Source organism: Alligator sinensis, unplaced genomic scaffold, assembly GCF_000455745.1.
Source record: "Alligator sinensis unplaced genomic scaffold, ASM45574v1 scaffold487_1, whole genome shotgun sequence".
NCBI lineage: Eukaryota > Metazoa > Chordata > Crocodylia > Alligatoridae > Alligator > Alligator sinensis.
Genome location: NW_005842301.1, coordinates 1,414,900 through 1,427,523, shown reverse-complemented (window position 1 = coordinate 1,427,523; position 12,624 = coordinate 1,414,900). Strand labels below are relative to the sequence as shown.

Sequence of the window (12,624 nt, the reverse complement as noted above, 5' to 3'; positions counted from 1 at the left end):
CGGACTCGATGATCTATTGAGGTCCCTTCCGACCCTAACATCTATGAATCTATGAATCTATGAATCGGCTGAATCTGAATCCAAAGCGAATACTAGCCACTTCGCACAGGCCTAATAGCTATTATTAAAATGTTTCCAGCTGGAAGAAAACAGTAGATAATGGAGGAACATATTAACCGTTTAAGTTCACTGTTCAATAAATTAATAGATAATAATCTCCTGCCATACCAGGAAAGACTGAAAAGGCTAGGACTCTTCAGTCTGAAAAGGAGAAGACTGACGGGGGATATGATAGAGGTTATGGAATCGTGAAGGGTGTGAACAAAGTGAATAGGGAACTGTTATTCACTAAGTCCCAAAATACTAGAACTAGAGGGCGCACACTGAAATTAAAACAAAACGGTTTAAAACTAACAAGAGAAAGTACTTTTTAACATAGCATATAGTTAAATTGTGGAACTTATTACTACAGAAGCTTATAGAGGCAGATAGTATAGCCTGGTTCAAAAGGCACTAGAGAAATTCAAGGATAATAGATCCACTAATAGCTATTAAACTAAATAGTCACATGTATATCCTCTGGAATCTCTAAACCAATGATGATGGATGTGATGGAGGGTGTGACAGGGGATAGCTCACACCACATATACCCCATTCAAAGGCTCTCCCTCTAAAACATCAACTACTTCCATTGTCAGTGTGAAAATACTTGATTAGATGGACCATTGGCTGATTCACTGTGACACCATTTACGTTATGTTCTATTTTTGTTAGATTTCTTAGTAAACATATTTTTCTTTCACCTTTTTTCCATTATAGCTAAGCTGGAGAAATGTATTCAGCTCAACAGAATAAGGGTAGAAAACACAAGAAAAAGCACATAATATAAATGATAACGAGGGTTAAAAGTTCAAAGGCAATATTGATATCCTTTTAGCTGCAAGAGCAGGATACTAGGCATAAAATGCTCATTGTTTCTATTTCTGTATTTGCTGCTGACTCAGTGCATGACTTTGGGCAAATCACATAGGGCAAATGTTTCAGATTTTTGGGCCTACAGTTAATTATCAGTCCTGCAACTTATTTTGAGTGTGCATATTCTTGCCAGTGGAGATTTGCAGAGGTGTAACTAGCAGGGTTTGAATGTGGCCAAGCTCTAATAGAGAGCAGTAGAAGTCAGGCGTGCAGGGGAAGTGGTACTGAGTGGTACTGAGCTGCTGCTGCTGCTGTGATGAAGTATGCCTGCCCTGCTATAGCAGCAGCACAGTGTCAGTGTACCCAGCTGCTGCTGCTGCTTTTGCTAGAGTATGAACCAGGGGTGGGCAAAATATGGCCCTCAGGCTGGATCTGGTCCACCAGGCACTTACATCCAGCTTGCAGTGTCCCCCCACAAGAAATTGTGCCCTGCCCAGCCCTTCCACCCACAAGGGTGGGAGCAAAGCACCTACACCCATCCCCAACATATCCTTGCTCCCACCCACAAGGCCGGAAGGGCTTACCCCACTACTACAGGGTAGGACTGCTGCTGCAGGCTTCCCTGGTGTCTGCTCCCTCCGGGAAGCAGGTAGGGAAGCTGGGGGTGGGGCAGCAGCTGGGCAGGAGTGCAGAGCATGGGGCTAGGGCTGGCTACAGTGTGGAGCCCATGCCCAGGGGCACAGCAGCAGCATGGAGCTTGGGTAGGCAGGGTGTGGGGGGAGAGGGGTATGCAGACCACCCCCCACACGCTCCCCTCATGGTGCACAGGCCTGTCAGGCAGCAGAGGCAGCAGCAGGGGAGGAGGGGCCTGCTTGGCATTGGTACCCAGCTCCAGCCAGTGCTGCAAGGAGTGCAGCCCCCGCTGGGCCATTTGTTTCCCTGGAGCTCTCCACACTCGAGAGGCACAGAAGGGAAGTCCCAGGCACTGGAATGGGCTGGGGCAGGGAAAGCAACCAGCTCCAGTGCCTGGGGCTTCCCTCCTGTGCCCTGAGAGTGCAGGGAGTGCCAGGGAAACAGACAGCCTAGTGGAGGCTGCGTTCCTCGCTGCGACAAACAGTGCTGGCCAGAGCCAGGCACCAGAGCCCCTGTCTGCTGCTATGCCATGATGGGAGTGTGGGGGGCTCCCCACACTACTCCCACCCTCCCTCACACCCCACAAACCACACACACACACAGATACATGTACCCCCACCCCAGTGTTGCATGTGTTGACTGCAGGAGAGGAAAGTGTGTTTCAGAGCCACACACCCACACCCCACAAACACCACATAACCCCCAACATACCCTATGCCCCCCACACACAGCCACACCCTCTCACAAACTCCCCCCCCCACACACACACCATAGATACACCCCACCACATACACACCCCCAACCATACCCCACCACACAATATAAAAGACTAAGAATTTATTTTTGAGTTATTATGCAATCACCTTTATACACAGTACACCAACAAAAACCATGACAAAAATATTTTTTGTAATAAAATTAAAATATGTTATAGTAGATGTTTGATTTTTAGTGTATGATTTGTTTTTTTCTGTTTCTAAGATGGCAACTCACCCTTCCCAAAAGAAGTATTGGGTGGTGGGGGGCAAAGGGAGGGACTTCTGGTGGCAAAGGTCAGGGGTTAGAGGTGGGGCTTCTGGTCTCAAGACGGTGGCCAGGGGTGGGGGCACCTGTCAAGGGGCAGGGCTACCCATGTGGCCCTCAATAGCTCACCAATCCTTGTTAAGCAGCCCTCCGCCCAAAATAATTGCCTGCCCCTGGCATAGACCATTCTAGCACTCCTGCTATTTGGTGCCCAGGGCTGGTACCCCACCTTGACCACTTCAACTTATGCTATTGGGAATTTGCAAAGGTCTGATCATTTCAGAAACAAATTGAACGATCGAGGCTATTGTCGGTATTTGGACATCTAAATACAAAACACCTTGATTATTCCCAACTTCTATCTGAACTGATTTGGATCAGTAGAGTTTCATAACCTCTGAGAATAAGTCACTTTAAATTAGGTGCCTAAATATAGAGTTTGGCTTTGTACTCTCTGCTTCTGTGAAATGACAATACACCAGTTTCACAGGTGAAGTTGTGAGGCTTAAGGACATAATATTTGTAAATTTTTTTGTGTCAAATGAAAAATTAAAGCAGTATTACTATTATTCCCACATATATCTAGTGAGCATTAGTGTGCATGAAAAAAATATGCACTTTAAGCCACCTCTTCTTTGACCCCAAATAAAAGAGGAAGACTTCCAGTGGTAGGAACCAGCAATCTCTCTCTCCCATGATTTTTAAACAATGCAACCTCTTCCTAGGCAAAGTCACAAAAGCACGCCTTGAAATATTGGCAAAAATGTATCTACTAATCTGTGATTGTATGCTTAATATACAATAGATGTATAACACTGCATGCAAAGCTTTAGACTTCAGACTGAATAAGAAAGTTAGCTTACCTGCAGTTTCTCTCTCCTAGTCCCTGGGTGACCTTTATCCAGCCTTTGGGGCATGTCGATTTTGGAGATGCAGCACAGGAAGTGCATGGAGTATTCAAAGTAAACATCATCTTCACATTGCATTGCATGGATCTTAACTTAAAAACATGTATGCAAACACCAGACATTATACATTTTAATAATATCTTGCCACTACGTTTTTGCCCATATTTCCATTCATAATTCTGCTTGAATTCTACACATTTAAAAAATAATAAGCATCATTAATTTAATTTGATCATTCACAATCATTCATCAATTGTACATGAGAACAAGCCTATTTAACCTAATAACCACAAAAGACATCCGGGTTTCCCTCACTTTATGCGGGTTATTTATGTGCGAATTCACTCTTATGCAATCGTTTTTTACCCTTTTTATACCAAAAAAATTGTTATATGCAAGGTAAATTTACTCTTATGTGATCAGTGTGATGGCAGCCCACAGTCAGCTGCCTTGTGCAGTGCATTGTGGGAGTGATGCACACCAAAACATAGTCTCCTGTCTGCGACGTGTTTCTGTAGTTGCCATTCCCATTATAGTAACATTCACCACCACCCTGTGCTTGTGTGTACTGTCTGCGGTTGATGAGTACCAATATTGTCTTGTAAAAGTGGTAGAAATGGGTCAGGGGGTCAGTACAGTCAAGGTCTTGGAATGTATCCCTATTTCTTACATGGTAAAGTGAGTCCCCTTTATGCGAATTCGAGTTATGCGCCTTTTTCCAGGAACTCATGTACATCATAAAGCAAGGGAAACCTGTATTAGGGGGTTAGATATCAGGTGCAATTCCTACCATAGTCATGCCATAGATACAGTTCAATCATGAATGATGTCATTATCATATGATGGTCTGAAAAGTGAGATGGTGATCTCAGTCCAGTTCCTAAGGAACAGATGTGGCTACTAAAAAATGGCAGTTTTACAAGAAGGACTGGGGCAAAATATGGTTCATGGGCTAGACCTGGTCCCGCCAATTCTTCTGGCCTGTGGCTGCCCCCACAGCACTCTGCATGGGGCCAAGTTCCACTCGGGACAGCCTGTGTCACACTCCAGTCCACATCCACCCTGCAGCTGCCCATGGCACTGCCCCAGCCCCAGCCCCAGCCCCAGCCAGTGCATACAGCTTCCTTGCAGGGCTGCCCCCACCACTGCTGCAACCGCCCAGATATTACTTGACTCCCCCCCAGCCTCCAGCAGCTCTCCTCCTCTTCCTCCTCCTCCTCTTCCTGCCCCTGCTGTGCCAGGGCTGCTCCAGCCAGCAGGTAGCATGGGGAAGCAGCAGCGGTGGGCAAAGGTGCACTGGGGAAGTCCCTGCCTCAGCACATGGGGCTTCAGCTCAAGCTCCCAGCCACCTTTCACCCACTCCATCTGTCCAATGTGATGAGCAACCACCTGCGGCAGCCAAGTGGCAGGAAGGAAGCTGTGTGCTCTGGCTGGGTGGGGCCAAGGCTGGGGCCAGGGTGGTGCCATTGGTGGATGCGGCATAGGCTGCCCTGCTTGGGAACAGGCATAACTCAGCCCCATGTGGAGTGCTGGGGAGGCAGCTGCAGGCCAGAGTTGGGGAGCAGGCCGCACCTGCACTCTCACCTGCACCACACCACCTGGGCAGGTTCTGCTGCATGCATCTCATCTCCACTCCTCCCTTCGTCCCCTCACTCCCAGCTGGCTCCAGGAACCTAGGACAGGGTCAGTCCCCGCCCCCTGCACACGCACACCCCACAACACCTTCCCACTCAGCTCCTACTGATTCACATTTATATTTTTCTCCCTTTTATTCACAATTGAAAGAAGGTATAAGCCCAAGTCTCTTCTCATGACACTGGATACAGACAGTCTCTCTGCAGCCCAGCAAGTGGAAAAACTTGCCTCCTGTGCCAGCAGCTGCTACTAACCAGTGGGAATGTGAAGGTAAATCTGTTACCTTAAGAGACTCTTTCACTGCAACATAACAGTTGAAGGCCAGAAGCTTGTATACCCAACTCCACCCATTCCATTTAGGTTGGCTTGAGCTCTACTAATTTTACTCAGCATGTTAGAATGTAATCTTGCTGTTTCCTCCATCTCTCTTTAATAGCTCCACAATGTGGATGAAAAGTCATGAGGTTTCTCCTTTCCATGGAGCATGATTGGCAATTCTCTATCAAGGCAAAGGAAGAAAACGTGCACCTATAGGGATGCACCCCACAAGCTGGAGATGCAGGTGAAAAGGGAAAAGTTCGGTCAGTGATTCTAAACCAGGGTGCCAGGACACCTTGGGGTGCTGTGAGATCTTTTGAAGGGTGCCACAGGAAGTGTGAGGCGATAAGTAGTTAAGGGCAGACTCAGACTCTCCCTGCCTAGCTGCTACCCCCCAGCTCCCACTACCTGTCTCTTCTGTAAGGAGGTAAGCCCTGTAATAAATTAGTTTTTGGAATGGGGTGCTGTTTATTTCACAAAAGTTATGCAAGGGTGCCTTGTGTCTGATCAGGGGTGCCTTGAACCTAAAAAAGTTGAGAACCACTGAACTAGGTGCTGCTGTTGTTTCATCTTTGCTTCCACCAGGCCTTGAAAAATCAGTTTGAAGTAGCTATTGAATATATTTTTGCCCAGTCTACACAGGCTACAAAACACTTTCAGTTAAGTTTGTTATTGTATATCATTTTATTCCACCCAAATGCAGCTTTATTTTTTAATGTGGATGGAATGATGTTGCTCCATAGTTTCGGCATTTTAAACTACTGGTACACATTTTTTAAAACTGATCTTTGTGAAAAGTAAACCATGAATAGATCCTGTTTTCATGGAATTTTCCCTAACCCTAACCTCCCTGGAAATTTCCCAAGGCCTTGGGCTGTGTCCTGTCAGTACCTTCCCCTTTTTCTACAGGAATATGCTTACACAAGCAGCAATAGCAGACAAAAGGGGAAGTAAGAATGTGAATGGGAGATGTGCTTAATGTACCTTCCCCTCGGGAACTGGAAATTATTTTTTCTTGCTGACTTTGCTTTTAGGGAGGTGACAGAAGGCAAGAGGGGCCTGAATATCAAGATCTGCTGCAGCCATGAAGGTCCAGGAAATATGCAAGAAGCAAGGTTTCTTTGGTAATAACCTTTACTGAACCAACTGTATAACTGGGAAAGATGTTAGACAAGCTTTTGGGCACAAAGTGCCTTACACACATACGCTTCATCTAGTCTATAAAGTACAAATCTACCCTGCTTTCTCCTTCTACATGACTTCAGACTAATCAAAGATAACTTGCTTCTCACAAAGTTTGGATATGCATTCAGGCACCCTCAAAAATTGGAGAGGATAAAATTCAGACAGTGTTCTAATCAAAAATAGCCATAGCTCCAATGAGATGGAATTACTGGAAAGGTACAATGTATGATAACTTGTACACAACTATTTTTGCTATCTATGGACAGTAGTGGGGGCACTGGTGATCAAGGTATAGAGAGGGCCTGCTCTAGTTTGAAAGATGCAAAGTTGCCCAGAAAACTGACAGCCAGGAAGCAGAGTTGAGAAGACAGAAAATTCTAGAGTCCACATTCTCCACGTCTTGAATTATATTGCCATTTACAGCTGTGTAGAGTGAGGTAGTTAGTTGTGTTAACCTGAAGTCGGTCAGAAGGCACTTATGGTATCTGAGAGCACAGAGGGTACACAATGCTACTTTTTTCATCTGATCTGGTAATATTTTTATACTCACACTGCACTAAATAACAGTGCTAAGCATAAAGAAGGGGAAATCAGATCTTAGATGCTACAACAGTTCCAGAACAAATGGGACTTTCTAGCCCTAAGACACTTTTTAGTCATGATAATTCTATAAAATATTTAGTTCTTCCAAAAATACATGATAGCTTCACTGGAATAATTACTGGTTCCAGGATTCTAAGCCTTTTTATTATTGCCCAGATATTTCCTGTATCCATTGTATGAGCCAGCTCACAGACAGTATAGTCCATATGCTGGAACCGGCACAGTGACTTTGGTAAGGAAGCTTCTGCCTCTCCTAAGGAGAGGCTGCAGAGGCAAATGTGACCTCCATAGCAAGTCAGGCCAGCTCTCAGTGCTACACTAATTTGTGCATCCATTGCAATGCCTCATGGGTCACAACAATGTTGCTAAAGCACAGGTTTGCCCAGGACACACCCTTCTACCTAATCTGTCCTTCCTTCTTTTGGCATTGCTCTGGCCTGCTCTGCACGTACAGTCAACTCTGTGGCTGGCAAATAGGCCCCTTGTTTTAGTACTATCCCTTGCAAGGCTCTTATGCCCACTCTATGGCTTATTTGTTTCAGCCAGAGTGGAACAAAATCAAGGTCAAATGTCTGTCCAAACCTAGATGGTCTGTTAGGCTGGCCTTGCCAGTTTGGGAGGCTAACATCTTTAAGTGATACAAAAAATGAATTAGGCTATTGTATTCTTTGCCCAAGTGTTTTTTTTGCTCTTTTTTGTAAGGCAACCTCTTTCTTCACCTAAGAGAAAAGAAATAACTAGCTCACAACATCCGTCTTCTCTCTCAACTTACTCTACAGCGATCCTAGAGTGCAATTTATTTGCTTTCAATTGCTTCTTCACTATCTCCAGTTTCCTAAACATGGATGCAATTTCTGGATTAAATACACTGTTCTAGTTGTAATATAAAAACATGTCACTTCTCTTCTCTTCTCAGTGATGCTAACAGCTTGATATTTTAAGTGCATTTGCTTTTGATTCTGGGCCATAATCCTCAATGGTGATGTAAATTTTTGTTGCTTTCCATTGGACTCTCTCCAATTTGTCCACATGCTTTCTGTATTGGAGAGTCCAAAACTGGACACAGTACTCCAAATGTAGCCTCACACAGTACTCCAGGACCAAACAGAGAGAAAGAATCACTTCCCTCAATCTGCTGACAACATTCCTACTACTGTGGCCCGGTATGCCATTAGCATTTTTTGCAACAAGGGCACAGTCTTGGCTCATATTCAGTTTACTGTCCACTGTAACCCCAAGTCCTTTTCTGCAGAGCTGCTGCTTAGCCAGTCAGTCCCCAGCCTGCATCAGTGCATAGGATTGTTCTGTCATAAGTACAGGACTTTGCACTTGTCCTTATGGAACCTCATAAGATTTCTTTTGGTCCACTCCTCCAATTTGCCGAGGTCTCTCTCAATCCTAGCCCTACCCTCCAGTATACCTACTACTCCCCCCAGCTTGGTGTCATCTGCAAACTTGTTGAGGGTGCACCCTATCCCATCTTCCAGGTCATTGATGAAAATATTGAACAAACCTGACCCTAGGACCAACCCCTGAGGCACTCTATTTGATATCGGCTGCCAACTAGACATTGAGCCACTGACTACTCTGAGTTTCATAACTGAGATGTATGAATGAAAACAAAAATCTCCAGAGAAATATATTACCCATCAGAACACTATTAAGACATGTTCCAACATTTTTTTATGTCACATCAAGATGCTCACATACTATGCAGAGTATAGTACATTCACCTAGCTATATAGATCTATGTGCAAAATTAATTTTTAAATGCTGTACCTATATAGCACTTACAAGGAACCAGAAAATAACTAATTATTATCTATCACCTAGCTCCTGCAAGCAGCACTATGACAACAATCCCATATACAGACAATGAGGGATATATATATATATTTTTAAGTAGAGAGATTGTGACCACATTTTTTAAAGATTTATTGTAAAATCCTACAGTTTTTTAACCTCTGTAGTTTGATGGATAATCCTTTGAAGAAGCCATTTTTTATTCACCAAAGCAGTTGCCTGTCTGATATTAATAAATGCTGATTTAGTAGCCAGCCTGCAGTGTATTTTTATCAGCAGGTTTGATGGATTCTAAAACTGTCTTTGATTCTAATTCTTTATAAACAGGATATCTTTACAGTCTCATGTGGCTGTGTAAAGGCTCATTGCTAAACCCCTTTATTGGGTCCAGAGTTGTTCTTAACCATTTTCAGGCCAACCTTTCAACACAATAACTTAAAAAAAAAATTAGGAAATTCTACTAGATGTTTTGGGGCTTAATCTTGTCATGTGCCAAGCTCCCAGGAAACCTATTGAAGCTAATGAGAGTCAAAGATGCTTAGTTCTTTGTAGAATTGTGTCTATAGTTCTCAGCCATGGCATATCACTTGCATTCAGTACTATAATTTAGAATTTATTTAAGAGCCAAGCAAATTCCCTGTTCCTTAACTTTAGATATACAAAATAGACCACACACACAAGAAAAGTACCACATAGTCTATAGTTCTGAAACAAAGATTAGCAAACATACCTTCTGAGTCTGCCCTTCAGTTGTGGAAATGAAACTTGCTGTTAAGAGGAAAAACAATAAACCAGGAAGATGCATTTTCATGTAATAAGGACAGGGTCCTTTTCTTGAAGGGGATGGTGATGGTGAAGAAGGCGATGCCATTTCTGTAAGAAAGGACTGCCTACTAAAAGTCAGATCCAAGAAAAAACAGAAGTTAGAAGTAAATAAGGAAAAAAACATTTTTGCTTTGCGGATCTTTTATTCCAATATATATGGAAGCTTCTGCTACTTTTAAATATTATTCATGAACTAATATCAGCTTTTTCTTTCTCTTTTGTTTTTTAAACACACACACAAAAGCATAATCCACAAGTGAAAGGTTTACTCAAAACAGGAACATCTATGGATTTCCTCCTACATATCAGTTCAAAACAGATGGAAGGAAATCCTTAGTTCTCAGCATATTGGAATGAAATATGTTAACTCTATCCTTAACTGGAGGCAATTTCAATGGGCCATCTACAAAAATGTAGAATCCACAATGGTAAATTATTTCAATTTCATTGCCGATGTTAATGCACTCAGGTCATCTCAACCAGAAAGCATACCCCTCTCCTGCTCGTGTACATATCTTTTAATTTACTTAAAGTGTATGGATTGCTCAATGAGAAAAGTAAAATATATACATAATTATTTAGACACAGTATTGGTAGCTTTGGAACTATGACTATTAGCACTTGGAGTAATGCAGTTCCAGTGTTTAATTTTAAGAAGCTCAGTCTTGGGCTGAGTTTGCAACCAAATTTCTCCTTTAGGCCTTGTGGAATATTAAGGGAAAGATCAACAACCTGTATGATGACAAGAGCTTTAGCTCCCAATGTTGCCAACAGCATCCATTTTGTTCGGTGTGGTCAAGAATGACTTATGTCCCTAGCTATAAATAATATTAGATATGGATGTTAAGCAACATTCAGAATTTCTTTCAGCCATTTCTAATATGTACGTGTGTGTAAGAGCAAGACAGGGGTGTAGGTTGTAAGACAGTTATTTTTAGAATGTGTTTACATTTCCATAAATATATGTACATACACTTTTAGAATGCATTAATTTTTAATGCTTGCATAGTACTTTGCATGTGGTTATATATGCAAAAATGTACTTATATTTGTGTGTGTGTGTACATATATGTACATACACACATAGAACACATATAGAAGTTTGCATATATATTTGTATCCGTGCAAGGTGTTGTACAAAAGTGCTATACAAGCATTAAAAATGTTACTCCCCCAGGAAAATTATGTGCGCGTGCACACACACACACACACACACACACACACACACACACACACACACACTGCATTAACGTACAGTCTGTTATATATACACTCCCCCAAAGAAAGTACATAAAAACATAGCAGATACTGTACTTACTTTTGCTGTTAATCATAGCTTACTTCCCCCATCCTACAAAGATAGCCTGATGGACTGCAGTGCTATATATCTAGCAATAACAGGAAATAAACAAGGCAAGCTTATTCACTATGGTATAAATAAAAAGCACCAACTCACAGAAGTCCAGCTTGATCAAATGATCCAATTCATTTGTTTTTTAAAGGTCATCTGATATGCTTGCATGTCCTAGGACATGCAAGCAAAAAATTGCCCAGCAGCAGGCTCTGGAGGGCTCCAAGTTCCATTCTGCATCAGATTGCAATACAATTTATTTGGTCAGAAATCATGTTCCAGAATAGACAGACCATTTGCTCTGAAGTTCTAGACAGTTCTGATGGAATGGAGCCCAGAAAGCAAACTGGGATTAAGGAACATGGAACAAGGTAGTCTCATATGTGTGCTCCCTTTTTCTTGATGACAGAAACTCTCGGCTAAGTCCCACATCAGTTCTCTCATGTCTCACCTCTCCACCACAACGCAGCCATCTTCTCAATGGCACATATTTATTTTGGCCTCCTCATGCCCCAAATGAAAAGCACTGGGTACCTGAACTGCTTCAGCTAGGAGATCATCTCTAATCCCTCTTTACCAATGAAAAGCATGCCCAAAGATGACCATCCTCCCATAACAAAAGTATTTGATCTTTCTCTACCTACCAAATGGAAACCATGGGCAGATTAGGAATTTACTAAAGAGTGGGGTATGCTGCCCTCAAACTGTGGGGGGATCATGGTGAGGTATGGCTGGAGCTCTTGGGGGGGTGGGGCAGGGGTGCTGCACCCAGCTGCTGCACCCAGCTGATCTGGGCATAGGAGAGCCCCAGAACTGCTCTTATGCCACTTCTGCTGTGGGTCGCAGGAAGCAGTTGCACAAGGAACATCAGTGGTGGCATACAGATTCCTTTTTCCAGTGCCTGCTCCCTGCTTGTCCCTGCCCTGGCCAGGAGCAGGCCCTGTCAGAAGGAACCTGCATGCAGCTGCTGCTGTCCCCTGCCAAGTCCAGCTCTCCATTCAGCTGCTTTTTGCAGCCCACAACTGGATCAAGGTAGGAGCGGTTCTAGGGCTCCCCCACATCTTTACTCATTCATATTGTAAAAAGATCAATAGAATGGGTATGATAGTTTCACTAAATATACTATTAATATGGTATCCACTGAAATAAATATGAATTATTTACTGCCTCAGTATTATGTAAGGCAAATGAAGAGAAGAATGAAAGGTGTGGCCATTGCTCATTGGTCATGATATAAATAAACTCACATCTTGGACTCCTAGTCCAAGAGCACTTGTTGATGGTCCTTGAAAATCTGACTAGTCACACAGTGTGTATCCAGATGAGTGTACATGTGCCACTTGTGGCATAGATTCATAGATGTTAGGGTCGGAAGGGACCTCAATAGATCATTGAGTCCGACCCCCTGCATAGGCAGGAAAGAGT

General features: G+C 43.3%; 1 protein-coding gene across 8 annotated transcripts in view; it reads right to left on the bottom strand.

Moving 5' to 3' along the window:
• Window positions 1-11,424, bottom strand: part of STAB1 (stabilin 1) — a 231,239-nt gene extending 219,815 nt beyond the window's left edge. For 6 of the 8 annotated variants that reach the window (XM_025209656.1, XM_025209651.1, XM_025209655.1 and 3 more), the window contains exons 1-2: window positions 9,754-10,071; window positions 3,435-3,571 (exon numbers count right to left, since the gene is read on the bottom strand). In XM_025209656.1, coding sequence (XP_025065441.1) covers window positions 3,435-3,571; window positions 9,754-9,972 — 356 coding nt within the window. In that variant the 5' untranslated portion in view covers window positions 9,973-10,071. The other 2 variants (XM_025209654.1, XM_025209653.1) reach the window with 2 other exon arrangements.
• Window positions 11,425-12,624: the final 1,200 nt, after the last annotated feature.